Genomic DNA, 19,249 nt, shown 5'->3' on the forward strand with positions numbered 1-19,249 from the left:
ACGGTTTACATTATCATAAAAAAAACCTGTAGTAGTCCTGCCGTTCGTTTTTTTTTAATGTTGTATTTTTAAATATTAAAGTTAGGAGTCTATGACACTTCTTATACGCTTAGATGTTTCGAATATATGAAATCGATTTTATTACAGACATTTCTAATTACTGAATTTATAGTTCGTAGAGTTTATAGCTCAGTATTAAAAGAAGGCGCTATTGGTTTGACAGTAAAACCGCAGACTGACAGTTACAATTATGGCAGTGAATCCTCAGTAAAACAGAGCAGGAAGGTAATCTGACGGATCAGACTAAGTAGCCAAAGTAACAGCTTTGGTCGGCTATATTCTTTGTGTCTTTTCATTTTATAATAAAAAATATTCAAATGCAGATATTTTACTTTTATTTTGCTTTGTGTCTTCTATTCGGTTCTGGTCAGTTACAAGTGCAAAGAACCACCCCCCCTCCTTTATAGACCAATACCCTATTGATTTTCATTCAATTCTATTTCATTACCTTATTAACTTATACTACTTTAAACTATATTTTATTGATATATTCTTCACAAGTCATTATTTAACTCATCTATTTTATCGTCTTCAGGTATCCTTAACTTACCAGCCACTTTTCAATTTGTACTCTTTTATGAATTCAATGATTATATCTCCGTTTATCAATTAATACAGCTCATTATTTATTCTACATGGGCGGCAAAAGCTTACCAGATTCAACTGAAGTCATTGTACAATTTGGACGGCTGTATTTAATTTATGAACCAATTTAATTTCTACTGCACTATCTAATCTCAGAGCAGTCACAAGCCGCACGGACTGGTATAAAGATCTTAGATCAGTTATTGAATAATCAGTGAAACTTATGAGGAATCTTTAAATCCAGTAGGGAGATGTTCTGAAGAAATCCCCCATTTAGCAAAGAGTAAAAGTGCCTAATTGCACTAACTCGGAAACCTCAACGACAGAACGAAACTCGTAAATATGTAAACATAAGCAAATTAAACAGTGTGTTATAGAAATATTCAAATGAACGCATATAATTGAATTCATACCATGTTGTTGTGAACGTTACTTGGTCGTTCGAACTTGAAGAGTGGCTCCGGGTCTACGTCCAATTGAACCATAAACCAATTTTTACAATAATTATAATTATTTTAACATATTTGATCATGATTGGACCTTTTTTATATTAAATGAAATACTTAGATATAAAACACAATAATACTCACAATATTAAAACACACAGTGTAAATGTACTAAGATAAGCGTGCAATGTAAACCAACAGTCAACAGTCATATTCCTGATTTAGTCTCAATTTTCACGTTGAAGGTTGTTGTTATCTTTGAGAATATCACCAGTGTCCGAATGAGCACTGCACTAATATTTAGACGTTTCGTATAATAATGTAGAAAGACCGTAAATGTTTTGAAAATATATTTTTCTTATTCACTTCATGTGATATATAAATCTAGTTTTGAGAACAATATTTCACCTTTACTGAAGAAGAATTGAAAATGAAAGCACTACTACGTTGTCATCATTCACAGTGCCAGACACTTGAAGCCAATGTCAAAACCACTTTACGGCAGTCAAGGTGTTCTGTGCAGTTTAGACAATGGGAGAAATATTTCGCATTTTTATTACTGCTACGAATGAACCGCAAAATATGGCACAAAAGGCCACAATGCATGCAATTTGCTGTGCTGCGACTGTAATATTTCTTTTATTATTGTTTTAATATTTATACATATTCTCATGTTCTTTTATATTTTTAGTCGTATCTTTTTTCTGTAATCTAAACAACTGCGGCTGTGCCGAGTGGCGCAAATAATGATTTTTTCTATTGTTTTCCAATTTAAATCTCCAGCTAGGAAAGACACAGTCATTTGTTTAGTTTAGTAATTTAGTTGTTTCCTGCAGTCACACAACCGGATAAAATGTCACTACAACTTCAAATTGAAAAATTAAAAGGTTTAGATAACTATAAACCGTGGTCTATGACCGTACGCGCATACTTAGAATCGGAAAACTTGTGGACAGTTGTGGAAAACGGACCCGAAAGTAATGAAGAAGTAAGAAAAGTATTTACAAATTTTTTCCAATACTTAAATTGAATTTTTGCAGTCAATGCTTAAGGACAAACGTGCGAAATTTATTATTTTGTGTTTAATCGAACAAAAGCTATGCCAATTCATGGTTAGCATTAGAACAGCTAGAGATTTATGGAATTATTTAAGAACCCAACACTCACTACGTTAATTCTAAAAAATTAAATTAAATTAACTAAGCAGTTTAAGTAATAATGTTTTAATCCAAATAAATATTAAAAAATAAAATGAAGAAATTTCTTAAAATATATAAAAAAAGTACAACTGATGAGGGACTTGCTGAACCATAATTCAAAGTAGCTGACAATAAAATGTTACAATATATTGAATATCCTCTTCGCATGGTACATTTATGAGATCGGTTAATTTAGTTCTGTATGTACTAATCCAATCCCTGCATAAAGCAATAATTATGCAGGGCTATTATCGGACCATTTTAGTAAGAATCAAGTTGTCTTTTGGAGATACAACAGCTTACAACAACAAATGAACAAAACATTGACAGTTGTATCGTCTAGTAAGATTCATCCATCAAAACATTTTGAGATAATCTCTGAAGATTAGTTAATTGCTTATTTATACATTCTTTAAATATAATACTATGTTCAATAATTCGCAGGATATGCTGTATTCCACTTTTTAATTTTTTCATTTATCCTTACAGTAAAAAATTTTATGTTTAATTTTTCAATGAATATTAAAATAGAAATTTATCCACCTAAATGTTTTTATCTACGAGAAAAACAAGTATTGAATGTTCAGACAATTTTAGCATTTTCTTCGGATTCGTTTTGGTTAATATATACCAGGGCTGTCCAATGTACGGCCCATGGACCTCATGCGGCCCGCCAATTGTTTCTAAACTACCGCAATTAAGCAAATTATTTTTTGTTATATTTTGGTAAAATCACATTATTATATTTATGGTATCCCAAAACAATAAATAAAAATTTTTTAAATAATGTATTACACTTCACGTTAATTAACTTAATTCACAAAATCGGGTTACAACAACAACAAAGGGATTGGTATTTATTATATGGTGATATTAGTAGAATTGTAAAAGATAAATTAATGAAGAATTAATAACAATAAATATAACATTATCGTCGTATTTTCATTTTTCTCTGGAAAAATTATGAACGTATGTAAAATTTTCTGCGGCCCTCCAACATGATCTTATCTTGTCTGGGCCGCTCTGATATATATTATTACCATATTAAGTACAACAAAGGTTTAGTAAACAATGATTTGTTATTGAAATTACTTCTCATTATCTGCATAAAACTATAATGTAGTTTGCCATTGCCCAGTTTATAAATTAAAATCTTAGATAACACTAAAAATTATTTAAATTTTTTAAAAAAAAGTTTTATTATGATAAAAATACCCATATTTGTTAATATTGTAAACTTCGTTTTGTTCCAATATCATCTAAAATCTGTCGGAGTTCTTCATCCTCAAAGCGACCCTCTAAGGAAGGGATAAGAGCTTTTGCTTCTTCCGGACCATCGGGGCACAAGTTTCCTAGCGCCGCCAATTCAAATTTGTGCAATTTTTTTTGCATGAGTAAACTAGAAAATTTAAAAAGAATATCGAAACATTAAACAAAATATTCATTTTCTTATTTATTAAATTAGTAACTAATAATTATGTTTATATTTAATATTTATAATAATTAATCTAGTGTTTATAGTAAACTAATGAAATTGAGAGCCGAAATAATTTTTGATTTATAGTAAATCGTTATCTAAATATTAACTTACAATTTAAAATGTGAGTTAACCTGAACCTTGCTAAATCATCTGTTACACTATATTTAAAGTGTACATCATTCAAGATTCCACTAACCTTGAAGAAATAAATTAATATCATAATATACATTCAGATTTAAGTGATCTTGTAACTTTAAAAACGGATAAAAGTATTTAGACTATAAGTCACATCACAAACTGGCGAGTATGTATGTGAGCGTACAATATGCAAAAGCTTAGATTATTGTAAATCCAATTGCTATATATATTTTGTTAAAAATATTTGGAACCCATGTCATGTTTTAATATTAAAGCAAGAAGTTTAACGTTATCGTTGTCTTAGGACGCACCCATTGAAGTGGTTAAATATCTCCACTTTAACTTAAATTACCTTTAATTAAAATTTTACTCATCTTCAAACAATTGTTACTCCTAAATAATTCCCTTCTCTATCATCGTATCATCAAGTTTTCATATCCTAACCTATTATTTATTTTATTTATAACTCCTTTCATGCTATCTGCTTGATAGATCTCCGAAGATAGCAACAATAACCATGTAATTGTGGACGGTTGCATATGATAAATTTAATCTCTTCGCAATATTAGAATTTGTTATTCTGCAGATCGCATTAGTTATTGTGTTTATGTTGTCTGATATCATTTGGTTTAAAATATTGCGATTCACATAATATATTGTTGTTATAACCAGCAGTAGGTCTCTGCTGGAAGCGGGAAACATGAAAAGATAACAAGACAAATACAGGGATTGGGAAAAGGACAAGCGTTCTGTCAATACGTCTGCTTCATAGAAATCAAAAAATAGTTTTCTTGCTTACACAGTTTTTTTTTATAAAATAAAAGAAAAATATTTTGAAAACTTTACACATACCCTCACTTTGCCTATTTGTCTAGCCTGTGAAAGATATCTACTTACATAAACCTTGTTATTATAGCTGTATAAGTATATAATAATTTTATTCAAAATAGATTTATGTCCTCTATTGCGAAAAAACGAAATCGCTTTTGGTTTTTATTTACTATTAATTCAATAGTATTTTTACTATAATAATATTATACTACATTAATGAAAGATTGATTGATTTTAATTTATTTTGTCCATGGATCCATGTCAATTTCCGTTTTATTTTTAATATTTCTACTTCTAAGTATTTTGAAATTTAATATAAAAAGAGCTTAGTAAATATTTTTATTTACCTTCGCACAGAAGCTATAGTTTCCTTATTTTTAAATTTTCGAAAAGCATCTGTGTATGCATATGTTTTAAGAAAGACTTCAGAAAATTCTTGCTCCTCGTCAGCAGATTCATTTTGTCGCTTTCGATGATCAAGAAGCATGTGCACTTCAGATATAAGCAATGTTTCTGCATTTTCAAACTCTAAAAGAACAAAATAAGAAAAAATTTTAAAGTTGTTAAAATGTGAAAGCATTTTACCGGAAGCAAGTGAAATTTCCTAATGATAAATAAAATACAAAATTATCGTTAATTATGATGGTTTATTGATAAGGCCATTTTCAATCAAAAAATCATACATTTTTCTTGTTTTGTTTACGTCAATCTTTATTAATCTTCTTGCATCGGCAAGTCGAAGTTGTCCTATTTTAACATTTTCTGCCATCAGTAAGGACTTATAATTTAAAAACGCTTGTGGTGATATGCGTTCTAAGCTGCAGAGACTGCGTTCAGCATCAGTTAATTTAACATAATAAGGTAAGCCTATTTAAAATAAAAATGTGTAAATTAATAAGTTTACTACATGTTAGCTTTTATATGTACCCGTTATATCCAACGGTTTAGGTTTTTTTCGTTTCATAGAACTAACTGCATCAGTGATGTTAGCGATTGGAAATAATTTTGGACTTGGTATCAGTTTACGCCATTGATTATACTTATACTGCTCTGCTATTTTAATGCGATGATCCTTACTCATATGACGTTCTTGTTTAGATTTAAAATAAAACTGTCCCCCTTCCAATGTGCGCACTCCATTTTGTCGTAGTTCATACAAACTTTAATAAATAAATTAGAATTATTTTGGTTTTATACACAACAAAATTTATACCGAAAAAGTGATTTTTGTAGATCTTTAAAATATTTTAAAGATTCTAGAAGTTTATCGAATGCTATGGGCTTCATAACTTGGACAAACGATAGAAACTTAATGCAGTTTGCGTCAGAACCAAATGCGTCAGCATATTTTAAAATCCAACCTAATGTGCGATTTGATACAATAAGTCCATGGTCACGTATGATTTTATAACGCCTTTTGCGTTCTCTAATACAAAATGATTGAAAAATTAACTTGTATTTCACTTTTGAAGTAATTTACTTACTTAAGACGATTATTATATGCGCAAACTAAAGCACATTTCAATTCTTCTTCAACCATAACAGTGTTCGTATTTCCTTTATAATCAACTTCAGAAAAAGTTTGATCATCTTCGATTGCAGTTAACAAGCGCTCAGCTGTGTTATCGAAGGGTATATCAAAATCACCACGTGCACATCTATAGCCTGACATCATATGAAATTGTATAGATGACGATTCATCAAATCGCGGTGGATCGACCGAAAACATTTTAATTAAATATGGCATGCGTTGGGCAAAATACGTTTCATTTAAATGTGTCAATCCCAACGATTTTTCAAATGTGTCCCCAAAATAACAATCATGATAATGTTTTCTACACTCTTCTGCGGATCGTTTGAAGTTAAAGGCACATTCAACTGCTTCCCAATTTCCGTAACCCTTAGATTTTAATGTGTTTAGTAACAAATGTTCTTCCCTCGCCGTCCAACAATTACTATTTGGAAAAACCTGCATCTCATCACTTATTACTATATAGGCGTGGTTATTAGTATGAGAATATATTTCACGTCCATTTGAAAAACATACTAAACACAGAAGACAGTCACAGTTTGCACACTTAATATATGACCCACACAGTTCAGCTTCGCATATGCTGCACTTGGGGAAACTATCTTTATCTTCAAAAATTTGTTCATCTCTTAATTCAACAATATCTTTATAGACAATGTTATTGGTATCTGAAAGATTAACAATTTCACTCCCCGATTCCAAAATATGGTTTACCTGCATATCTGTAAAGCCAACTTGATAAAATAATTTTAAAGCGGGTATAACATCTAAAACACAAAATACTTTCGGAATTTCACTTGCTTATAAATTTACCGCCCTTGCCACTTCATCAACAAGCATTAAAATAGTTTCTTACCCTTTGGAAACTGCAAATCGGCAGCATCTTCCTCAACCATATCAACCGGACCTAAAAAAGTCATTTTAATTGAAATGTTTTTCACTGATCTTTTTACAAATAATGGAGGCAACTTTTTCACGATCTTTATAATTCGGCGGTATCAACTTATAAATATGTTGATGTTGGTTGCAACACGTTTCATATTTCAATTTATTCCTAGAACAACTTAAACTGTTATAATTGCATACATGAAATTGTTCACCAAACATAATACAACATATACATGTTCAAACTATGTTACAGTAATAGCGCATTCAAGCATATGAATTTTACTAGTAGAATTTGTGCAACTGATATAATAGTAAAATCGAAAAGCGTTTGACCCCTATTTTTAATACGATGGACAACAGTTGTATTGATATAAATTTCAATTAATTATAAATTTATTTAAATAGCGATAAAAGTCTCTTACCCGTATGTTTTAACTGGCCATTTTAATTAACTGCAAGAAACGAAACATATAGTTTTGTTTTATTTGTATTAATTTTATTTATTGTAACATATGATGTGTTGCCATTAAAAGGTTGTATATACTCTTACACTAAATTTATTTAATTAAATATTTAAAGCTCCAAATAATAAGTTTTTAAATTTGGCATAAATGTTCCAAATAGTTTACGCAATAAGCGTTGGTAACACAATAACTATTGTGAACCTTCATTGGAAACTCCAACGAATATTGCTATCATATGTCAAAAATCATATGTAAATCATATGTATTCATTTTAATTTTCAATTTATATTGATAATTTATTTTTATATAAAATGTAGTTTGCTTGCATTATACCATTGACAGACGGGAGCTAAATTATCATTAAGAGGCTAAATTATAATTTATTTGCTCATTTAGCAGTTTTAAATGATCATTTATGGTCTTTAAATGACCGAATTTAACCCAATTTATTCGTCATTTAGGTTTTTAGAAATGGTAATGCTGCATATGCAAATGAAACGATATAAAAACTGGAACAAATTTTGTCAAATTGTCAAAATGTAAACAAAACATATTTGAAAACATTGGTAAATGTAAGTACTCGTTATATTTTTTATATATTTTATATTTTTTTTATATATTTTATATTTCTTTTGATTTTAGATGACTCAAATTAATAAACTCAAGCGCCACGCATGGACGGAAGAGGATGAGATTTTCCTTACAGCAACTTCTTAATGATAATTTATACCGTCTGTCAGGGTATTTTCAAAATGATCATTTAAAGCTGTTTAATGATAATTTAGTGCTCTCGTCTGTCAATGCTATTATGCTATTTGTCAAAACATTACACTTGACAGATTGCAACAGGGATACCAATGGCTCGCGTGACCAATATAGGCCAGCATGGATTTTTTGGCCATACTTGCGAACCATCGAAAAGGCATATTATTAATGATCAGAGTATTTTACCTAATCGCTGTTCATACGTACATGTTGTCTTACGCATTAACCTATTATGGGCTACTGTGTGGAGCATCACATGGCTGACTTTGAATATTTCTTAATATTCAAGGAATATTTTATATATTTCAAATAAAGATAAAGTGAGAGATATCTCTCAAATAAATATAAAACATATAGTTTTATTTTACTATTTACTATGGACATTTCACCGTAAAATTTCAAGTCTGAAATTGTCTAGTACTTAATGGGTTAAGAATAAGTTTTTTCATTTTTATAAAACATGCTTCGAAATCATTATTTGTGTAACAAAATTTTTATCTTTGGACAATTGAATTAAAAAGATGAACTACCACCATTTATAGTCATGCCTCGTTTTAATTGTAATCCAAGCATATTAAGAACTTGTATAACAATGTAGAACAGTTTCATATATTCAAACTAAAAAAAAAGTGGCATCACTATTTAAGTATAAACAAAAATTATTGAACGCATGTCATTTGGGTTTTTGCTGCTTCAATGGTTGACGATTCACAAGTTTCTAGCAAGGATTTGATAAATTTGTCCGAATATTGTGATTTTAACAAGTTTTTCCTAGTTGAGGAAATAGCACTAGAGCCAGATTATACGCAATTACATTATGGAAAATGTTTAGTGATTGGAAAGTTGCGAAGAAATGTTGAGGGTGATTTTGAATTAGAAAATATTCATTTACCTAACTTACCCAAGTAAAGAAAAATAATTTATAATTATTATTTTTAAGCTCAGTTTATTTATTTCAGTGAATATTCGTTGCCGGAAGGATTTTTATCTGTGCATTTACTGACGTTTAGTTATTTGGGTATAGAACTGGAAGATGGACATTTTTGCGAGATTTACGCTGAACTTGTACTACTAAATTTAGAAAATCGTGATGCTAATAAATCACAACTGACTGTTCGTGGCTTACAAGAAATACTATGCCATACTGAAGAGTCCCAGAAACAAAAAAAGATTACAGAATATACAAAGTCACATAAACCTGCGCTAAGGGTATATGATGTTAAAAAAATAGATCGCGCTGGGGAGTTGGCAGAACGAAATTTAAGAATCAGAATGATCGCACAACTTTAGTTAAAGTTATCATGGATGACTGTTACACTGAACCATCGGTTCCTATATTGTTTACATTTATTCAAAACATAAAACATTCAGATTTAAATAGTTTAAAAGTCATTTTGGATAATTTTTTGAATAATTTTGAAAGTATAAAAGAAGAAAACTTTTATCATTTTTGGGAAAACGAAGGACAAAGCCTTACTTGGAATGAGTGGAAAATAACTGAAAAATCTTATTTGGGCACGTCAATAGATAATACAACCACCAGTACTATTTCCATTGATAACAGTCAGGTATTCTATAATAATATGGAGACTTAATTGTTATTATAAATTATATTACATAATTTTAGCACCAAGATGTATCTTCCGAAATAGAGGCAATTTCAAATATTCCTTCCGAAGTTGTAGAAGATGAACGTACACTTGATCAGAAATGGAACGATCATGTTAATAAAGTTTACAACGATATATACAACTTATTTGTAGTCGCTTTTTATAATTACTACTTAAATATTAAAGAATCAATTGAAATGGAGCATTCATTAGAAAGGATCAAAAACAAAAATGAAACCGAGGAAGAATATAATTCCATAATGAATGCACATGACCAGGAAAAGTTAGAGCAATTAGGATTGCCCACTGAGTTTCAGACTAACAGAACGAAAGCAAAATACAAACCAAAAAATACGATGATAGATATTTCAGACTTCAGTGAAGATGTAATAAACATGTATTTAAATTTTTCAAGCGATGATGGCTCTGACATTCTACAAAAGGTGCATGGAACTGAAAAAATGAACAAATCCAGAAACAAAAAATTTAATAGAAAACTACGTAAGTTGCCGAAATTTATAAGAGAAGATAAAGACATGCTGAAGTATTGGCGAAACCGATTTTCACTGTTTTCACGTTTTGATGAAGGCATACAGTTAGATCGAGAAAGCTGGTTTTCAGTTACTCCGGAAAAAGTTGCAATTCATACTGCTAGAAGATTAGCATGTGACGTGATGATAGATGCTTTTTGCGGCTGTGGAGGTAATACAATTCAGTTTGCCCGAACATGTGGTAAAGTATATGCTTTCGATATTGATCCAGTAAAATTGAAAATGGCAAAACACAATGCAACTATATATGGTGTCGCCGATAAAATAGAATTTATTTTAGCAGATTTTTTACAAGTTTGCGACAACTTTAAATTTAAATGTGATGCCGTTTTTTTAAGTCCTCCTTGGGGGGGACCACAGTACAAAAATAAAAAAATGTATGACATTGAAAAGTTTTTACTGCCAGTAAGTGCTACTAAATTACTAAGTGAATGTCGTAAGATGACCGAAAATATTGCTATATTTCTGCCTCGAAATTCTAATATGCAACAAATTGTAAAACTTGCTGGGATAGGCAATCAATGTGAAATTGTACATAATTATTTAAATAGTAGATTAGTAGCAATAACTGCTATCTACGGAGAGCGTATTATATGCAAGAAAAAAAAACATTATCATAAAAAGTATTAAATAAGAAGAATATGTTTTAAGTATTTTAATAATGAAACGTAAATAATGTAATTTCGAGTTAATTAGACATATAAATTAATTAGCATTTAAAAATTCAATGGTACGTCAGAAATAAATGTATTCAATAAAGAGAAAATTTTTAATGTTAATTTTTTGTTGTCGAGAGTGGCGCATTTTATGACGAAAAGAAGCTATTGAAAAGTTACAACAGTTCGAATACAAATGAAAAGACAACAACAAATATTTAGTTAAATATTTCTATGTTTGATGATCATTCACCATGCACAAGTTGCCAAGACCTTTCTATCAACCTGAAAGGTCATGACTACTGCTTTTTGAGGTAACGAGGGCAGATTGTCAGTTTAATATCACAAAGAGAGTCTTACAATAAACAGAGAATATTGCAGCATTGCTGAATAAATTAAATGTTGGTCTTAAATGTTGGTTGTGTGCCAACATATCCAAGGAACTGTCAGACTTTCGCAGTCGCCATTACCTTCCATTGTTGACGGCGCAGTTTAAAACAACTTCGCATTTATGAATTGTGTAAATTTGTTGACCATTTCCCTTTTTTATTTGAAATAGTTCCAGTAATTATTTGTTTTTCTCAATTTAAAATTTGAGGTTAAACTTGTAAATTGAAGAAGTTATATCTGATTAGAAGTGCTTGAGGTTCGTAGAGAAAGGTTCATTAGGTTATATATGGATATATAAAATTTACGACATGCCTTTTAAATTGGTAACCCACTTCGTTTATTTATTAGAAAAAGTCCCTAGTAATTATTCTTTGTTCCTAAGTTTGAAAATTTGAGGCTTAATTTATTGTAAATTAAAGAAATATCTAAAATAATTAGAGCGATTAAAGCAGCTTGAAGTTCGTGGAAAAAATCTGGTTAAGAGAAAATTTAGAAAAGTTCATGGATATAAGTTAATGAACATTTATTTTAATAGGTCTAAGTCATAAATCAATAAAGCTTACAGTTTTGTATACACTTGGGCAAAAAAATAGAAGCGCAACGTTATATGGTATGCTCCAGTTATTGCTTACATTGGTCATTCTCAATTCATTCTCAATTCATTCTCAACTCGACTCTTTGCTGCGCGAGTAAGACGTCTTGTAACCATAAAAGTATAATCTGGTGGCCTGTTGTAAACGTTGTTGTAAGACAACCGTGGTCCCAAACAGGATACTGCCTCGGTGTTGAGGGGGGAAATCCTTGCTTAAAATCGAGCTCACTAATATTACCTGCATTACAGTAGGGTTCGATGATACGAACCCTATGAAGAAAAGATTAGAACGTATGCATTATTCTCCACTTAAGGTGAAGCAAAGCCCTGTTGTGAAAAACATACAATTATCTGCATGTGTTATAATTCTTACTTGTTCTGGGAGGTCCGAAAGTTTAAACATGTAGTGGTTAAAAAGTATATGTGTCAGAACAAATATCCAGCGTGGCACTTTATTTTAATTTCTTGGCTTTGGAGTTAACAGAAGACGTTTTAGTTTTAGATAGTTGCAAACCCAATGCTTCGTTGAAACAGGATAAATGTTTTGAATCAAATTGTTATGTAAAATCGCATGGATCTGCATCAAATTCTTTAACAAAATGAAGTGTAAACAACATTGCTTTCACAGGGCCGCTTTTGGGTTAAATCGTGGTTAATTTGGGAAGTAAGTTCGAATTGTGGTGGTAAAGTGACGTGTTTAACAACATGTTAATGCGGGAAAAGTGAATAAGTCGCGTTATATACGTAAAAAATAAGGGCTGCAGAAATTTGGCTACTGGAGATACCGATAAGATCAATTTATACGATTCACCGTCCACTGCGGATTTCATTTAGTTCATTTAGAAGACTTTTTGCCCTCATTACGTTGGAAATGATCTAAGTGAAGTATTTAAAATATGAGTTAGAACTTATATGCTAAGTCCAATCACATTGCTCATATTACCAGAAGAGCACTGTATAATCTCATCACAATGCGGCGTCCGGAATTAAGTTGTAAGATCAACGTAAACAGTTGAAGAAGGCCTATTGAAATTTATAGCCATGTTGTTAGGACGTGAGGGACTAGATACAGATTTAATTGTTGTCCAAAATCTACCATTATAGGAACCGTAATTATAAAGTGTTTCCTTCACTTATCATTGCAATGATTGTTCGCTGCAGATAACTTTGGATTATCAGGTTACTGCATCATCCTTCAGTTTAAAATGAAAGCCATTAACGAATCACCTATTGCTGTTAAATGTAATATTACATTGACTGATGATGTATATTATTACGAACAGCCAAGTAATCATTCACTTTATATTGAAAGAGTGCCTGATGATATTCACATTGACTATCTAGATTAGAGCAATCTGTATAGATGTCGGTAGATTGATTAAATCTTATTATCTCTCAACTATTCTAATTGCAATTACAAAAAATATTAAAACTTAAAATTCAGAAATGTAAATTAGTTAACTTCAAGTACTGATAATGGAGTCATTCATTTCAAAGTAACCAAAATGCTTAGCATTCCAAAAAGACAAATTGAAATTTTAAACGCTTTGCATTGAAGGACTATTCAGGGAATGTGAAAAGGGTTAAATAAATGGCTTATTTAAAGAGATTTATTTGAATGAATTTACTAATGTGCACAACTTATTTAAACTACCACTGTTTCAGAGTAAAAATGTTTGTTGTAAAAGCTGCTAACAAAATAATTGTGACTCTGTATAATCCAGTAGGTAATAGCATTGGCGGTGTCATAAAATAAAGCGCTCTACAAACGTTTTCTTTACTTTTAATGCAAACTAGCTGCTCTGTGAAAAAGTATCATTTTCAAAAATTTTTCAATAATTTCTTAATTCTAACTTCAATGTTTGTGTAACTTTTTCTATTTTTTAATTAAGTTGTTTTCGTTTGTTGTCATTATTTAAGTTTGGATTCTATTGTTTTTGACCAGTATTACTAATCTTTCTAAATTGGATTAAGTACTTTGACCAGTCCTTTCAAAGCATGTGTAATAATTTCTTCTATGGATTTATCACTCATAGTTACCGAAATTTGTCCACTTTGACTTTTTAATTATCCGGTGGTACTGTTTTTATAATTTTCAATATGAAATAATCCTTTGGCAACTGCAGAATATTTTTTGAAGCTGATGGGCTAAAAACAGAATGAAACTGTAAAAACAAAAAAAAAATATGGACAAACTTTATGTACATATAACCTTTTTTTATATACTATATGTTTATGTGTGGATATATATAAGTGGATAACGGATTGCTTAGAAATACTTTGTGGCAATAGTATTATCATTTGGTGTTCCTCAAAGAAAATCTAAAAAAATAAGGGAGCGTTTAATATAGTTATAATAAATTCTATATATATAACAACAAATTAACACATTTTATTAAAACCGACATTTTTTAAAGTAGAAAAAGATCTTATGTAGTATAAAAGTTACCAAATGCCCCATGTACCATTGTCCATTTTAATCACTATAATACTGATTAACGGATTTTAATGAATTCTGTGACGGGGTGTTAGGAACTGAAAGCCATCTCTTGAAAAAGCCAGTGTACGTTGGAGCCCTTATAATATTAACTATAATTTTTCTTTCAGAATAGCAAAAAAATACTCATAACTTATGAAACGAAACATGTAAAGTAACAACAATGCTCTTAAAATCTTTAGACTTAGATTTTACTCACAAAAAAATTTAAGTAGATGGTAGATACCAGTGACAGCCAATATTGCAAAAGACGCAGCTGACGTAATAACACACTTGTTGTCCTTAAGAACTCAGGACCTGCAAAATCCTTTTATTTCTTAATAATACAATCAATGCCTTATTTCGATATACGCCATTTGGAAAGTGCCTGCCATATATTCACTCTCGCTACTTCTGCTACTACTACTTCTAATTATTATATAGCCGATAGAATAATTTTAGAGTTCTACTTTTTAATAAAATTAATAGAAATATTTTATAGATAGTACTAATGTCATATAGATTAATTTTTAAAATGTTTAGTTAAACACAGTGGCGTAACTACATTTTTTAGGCCTGTAAGCAAATTCTAACTAAGGGGCCCCTACCAACATACTAAGGGGCCCCTCTTTTTATACTCTTTACACGAAAAAATGTAAAAAGGGTATATAAGGTTTGTCAAGATTTTCGTAACGCATTAAAGGAAACTTCGGAAATACCATTAAGTATATATCAGTATACTTTTACAGTTCACACTACTCTCTCAGCTTTTGAACTCTTCGAATGAAACTTTATACACATACTTTTCGTGAGCGCACCCTGTTCACCATTTGATTTCATTGAAATTGGACGTCTATTTCTTGTAGCTGTGATATAAACTTAACAATCGGATATGAGGTTTCTCCGTTTTTAATAAAGGTATTCAAATGGAATATGGTGTATACAGTACTGATATTTGCAAAAGACAACGTACAAAATTATTTTCAAATGGGTTTAAATTTAAATATAGCTTTCATATAAACTCTCGATCAAGACACATATTTTTCTTAGAAAAAATTTTTTATTTCATAAATAGGTTTAATATTTTATTTGAAGTACATACATATTATGTACTTTAAATTTAAAATTTACGTATCTTTTATAAAATGCAATATGAAGTTATTCCAACAAAAAACGTTTCGTCCCACTTTTGAGAATTTATTAAAAAGAAATACAATGAATACAAAAATTTATAGTGGGGTCCCCTAAATTCGGGGGCCCGAAAGCGTTGCTTCCAGTTGCTTCCCTGTAGTTACGCCACTGGTTAAACATCAGATACACATAGCAAACTCTTATCGGAATCGAATAGAAACATTAAATACCTGTAATAATTAGTAAACTAATTATTAGTGATATTTTAAGTAGGCAGTTATATATAGACTTTTGCATGTAAACCTAATAAAATAAAATAAATACTTCTTTTTCAAATTAGACGATTTTACTGATTACTTCATAAATCATCATATATCAACAAACACTGAAAAAAATTTTAATGTAAATAGGCTAACATTTGTGGATAATTAATTTCACATGATGTAACTAATAAAATTATCCAAGTGATTTGTGGAAAAATCCACCTGCAGGAAAAACAGAAGAACCCGCATTATTTGAACTTATAAACAAAACACCCTCGTGATTAGCCAAGGACATTTCATCGTATACAAGTGGAACAAATTAAAGTTGCGAGCATATTGAAAATCTTCAGGGTGCTTGCGTGTATTTAGTGGAAATATATTAGAACGTTATAGAAGCTATTAACAAGGCAAGTGAAGATACCACGGTTCATGCTGCGACTTTGTTAAAAAGCAAATATACACAACAAAGAATACCGAAATTACAGCAATAATTTTCGCAGCTATAAAATACACTATTAATGTTGCTATTATCGTATTAAACTGTGAAAGGTAAAGAGCTGTATATATCGTTGACATATCGTTGACTTTAGTTAAATTTAAGATAATCCCACCCCAGTGCAATTATTCGAGCGATTCACCTATTTGTCATGTAATAATGTGTTGACAAAATTACAAATTTAAATACCATGATGAAGAAGGGTGACTTCATTTGTTTAGCAATTGTCTGTGGCGGATGCGATTTAGGCATTATGTATAGTCTCAGGGTTGATATAATATTTAGGGTACTTTTCTTTAAGCTGTGAACACGTGTTTGCCTTGTAATAAATCTGAAGTTCTATATTTATTCGTTTATGATTTATCTGAATTTCATTGTTGTTTTATTTATTTTTGTAACAAATGCAATCAAATGTCAAATTAACCACTTCAGGAGACGATTATAAGAGATTGTCTCGATTATTTTTGTACCTTCAAAGGAGAATTGCCCAAACACGCGTCCACATTTAAAACTCTTTTATTAACTATTAAAAAATTGCTATTTTGTTTTATTTTTATTACGTGATTTCATATGATAAACATTTCTTGTTAAATTGTTAAAATTAATAAGCAAGGACAAAAATATTTTCAATTATTAATTTCAGAGTACTTTCCGTATATTTTACCTATTTAAAGTTTAATCAGATTTCTACTTTTCAATAATATAGCAACTTGTCTTGATATTACATGTTGTGTTGATTAAGATTTAGTTATTTCTTTCACCTAAAAGAAATCAGTATTATTATTCGCTATTCCATCATGCATAAAAATTTAAATTTGAAACGATATTTTACTAGAATAAACGCTATTTGTTACCCAGTCTATTTCCATCAAAATTTTTTGCAATTATAAGAGGTTATCAATTTTGTGCATCTGAAAAAAAATATGAATATTTCAATATATTGTTCTAACCTTACCATTAGCTGCCAAACGAAATATCCTTCAAATGACCTTCAGATATATTACTGGATCCTTTAGAAGTAAGTTTTGAAAACTTTTCGGCATATAGTTGTCAATAGCTCCATCATAACCCCACAAAAAAGATGTTAGGGGCGACGAATCACATGATTTTGGTAGTCAATTCAGAAAATTAAAACGTGAAATGACACGTCCGGAAAGCTTCTCACAGATCGAAGTTGAAACCACATATTTTTAATTATTATGTTGAAGCTGTTTTGAGTTAGTGCACTTAAGCACTTATACTTATTTTTAACTCGAGGTTTCTTCAACCTCCTCTCTACTCCTTGACTAGATTAATATTTATCACTTCATCAGACTAAGAAATAATTGACCTCAACCATTCTGAGCCTGTAACCATTCTGAGATTTAATAACGCGGTGTTGGTAAGTCTGTCAGGTTTCGCAAATAATTTCAGGGCTCTATCCTTTATGTGTTTTTTGATTGGATCAATCTTGATATCCCTGAGGATGTCATTCGTCCTAATGTACCATGGAACTTTGAAAAGTCTTCTCAGAGCCTGGCTTTGTGCAATTTCTAGCTGGTGAATAGTACTGTTTGAAGCTTTGCTAAACGCTACACAACCATATAGAAGTGACGGACGAATTATTTGATTATATATCAGTTTCATGTTCTTAGCATTGAGATTTTCATTTCTGAATAGGTAATGAAGAATTTTGGCACTGCTATTTCTTTTCAGTTGAACATATTTAAGCCATGTGCATCGTTTGTCCAACGTGATGCCGAGATATTTAACGCTATCCTCCCAGTTTATCACCATATCACCCACTCTCGCTCTCGACCGATTTTGTCTCCACTTACGCGTTATAAACAGAGCCTTAGTTTTTTCATTATTGATTTTTATTTTCCATTTCTGAAAATACTCCAGAATGAGGTTTATATGCTCTTGAAGTGTGTTGGTTATGTTGAGAGCACATTTATCTGAGTATAGCATACACGTATGGTCAGTATATAACGCCAGAGTCGAGGGACCTAACATTGGAATATCAGATGTATAAATGTAATGTCAAAATTGATAATTATATTGCCGTGAAATGACATGCCCGGAAAATTTATCACAGATTGAAGTTAAAATCACATATTTTTAATGTAAAAATTGGTAACTATGTTGCCGTAGTGATCAATATTAACGCTTTATCACACTTTTGTCATTTTCAAAAAAGTACGTACCTATTACCCCTCCAGACCAAATGATATATCATACAGTGATTTTTTATGAATGCAAGGCACTGTCAGCATTCTATCAGAATGTCAGAATCACTACTTTTATATAAGTTGTTAAACGACTTATATTATAAAATGGAAAATCTTAAACTAAGTATTTGAAACCTTGGATTATAGATTCGTTTGATATATGGATTTGGAATAGTATTACCAAATTAAAATTTTAAAACGTATAATCTATAACTTTTAAGTCTTTTTTAACAGCAAAAAACCATCGTTCTTTAAGAATTTTTGGTAGAAAATTCAACGGATGTAATGGATCAAGTTCCATACCTGAAATGATGTCGCTTAACTTTCTTTTTCATGAAGCTTTAATTATCAGTTCAAGGAAGATATTTCTATACGATTTTAGAAAAAAAAATCCATTGAAGGAAAGTTAAGGTTAAATCTGTATTAGTTTAACAAAATGTGTGGAGGATTGGATCAAACGCTATAATAGTTATATTGTACTCATTGT

At 30.4% G+C, this 19,249-nt stretch overlaps 4 protein-coding genes across 6 annotated transcripts; 3 read left to right on the plus strand and 1 right to left on the minus strand.

Moving 5' to 3' along the window:
- Nucleotides 1–1,823: 1,823 nt before the first annotated feature.
- Nucleotides 1,824–2,319, plus strand: LOC119680058. The gene is made up of 2 exons (XM_038092692.1): nt 1,824–2,079; nt 2,132–2,319. Exons 1-2 carry the CDS (start codon nt 1,945–1,947, stop codon nt 2,264–2,266), a joined length of 270 nt encoding a protein of 89 aa, XP_037948620.1. The 5' UTR covers nt 1,824–1,944; the 3' UTR covers nt 2,267–2,319.
- An 801-nt stretch (nt 2,320–3,120) lies between these two features.
- On the minus strand, nt 3,121–7,319 carry LOC119680057 (DNA-directed RNA polymerase II subunit Rpb4). Of its 3 annotated transcripts, XM_038092689.1 has the most exons (8): nt 7,127–7,319; nt 6,224–6,992; nt 5,953–6,165; nt 5,667–5,899; nt 5,423–5,606; nt 5,325–5,343; nt 5,087–5,267; nt 3,602–3,689 (listed from the first exon to the last, which is right to left on the minus strand). In XM_038092689.1, the coding sequence occupies exons 1-7, from the start codon at nt 7,188–7,190 to the stop codon at nt 5,100–5,102; spliced, it is 1,650 nt and encodes a 549-aa protein (XP_037948617.1). In that variant the 5' UTR covers nt 7,191–7,319; the 3' UTR covers nt 3,602–3,689; nt 5,087–5,099. The 3 variants fall into 3 exon arrangements, with proteins under 3 accessions (XP_037948619.1, XP_037948617.1, XP_037948618.1); XM_038092690.1 differs by lacking the exons at nt 3,602–3,689; nt 5,087–5,267; nt 5,325–5,343 and having other exon boundaries at nt 5,352–5,606; XM_038092691.1 differs by lacking the exons at nt 5,325–5,343; nt 5,423–5,606; nt 5,667–5,899; nt 5,953–6,165; nt 6,224–6,992 and having other exon boundaries at nt 3,121–3,689.
- A 1,721-nt stretch (nt 7,320–9,040) lies between these two features.
- LOC119681717 lies at nt 9,041–9,701 on the plus strand. Its single transcript, XM_038094982.1, has 2 exons — nt 9,041–9,292; nt 9,347–9,701. The coding sequence occupies exons 1-2, from the start codon at nt 9,084–9,086 to the stop codon at nt 9,675–9,677; spliced, it is 540 nt and encodes a 179-aa protein (XP_037950910.1). The 5' UTR covers nt 9,041–9,083; the 3' UTR covers nt 9,678–9,701.
- Nucleotides 9,667–11,303, plus strand: LOC119681716 (trimethylguanosine synthase). The gene is made up of 2 exons (XM_038094981.1): nt 9,667–9,955; nt 10,015–11,303. Exons 1-2 carry the CDS (start codon nt 9,689–9,691, stop codon nt 11,176–11,178), a joined length of 1,431 nt encoding a protein of 476 aa, XP_037950909.1. The 5' UTR covers nt 9,667–9,688; the 3' UTR covers nt 11,179–11,303.
- Nucleotides 11,304–19,249: the final 7,946 nt, after the last annotated feature.

The sequence above is a fragment of the Teleopsis dalmanni genome, chromosome 2 (assembly GCF_002237135.1).
Source record: "Teleopsis dalmanni isolate 2A chromosome 2, ASM223713v2, whole genome shotgun sequence".
NCBI classification, from domain to species: domain Eukaryota; kingdom Metazoa; phylum Arthropoda; class Insecta; order Diptera; family Diopsidae; genus Teleopsis; species Teleopsis dalmanni.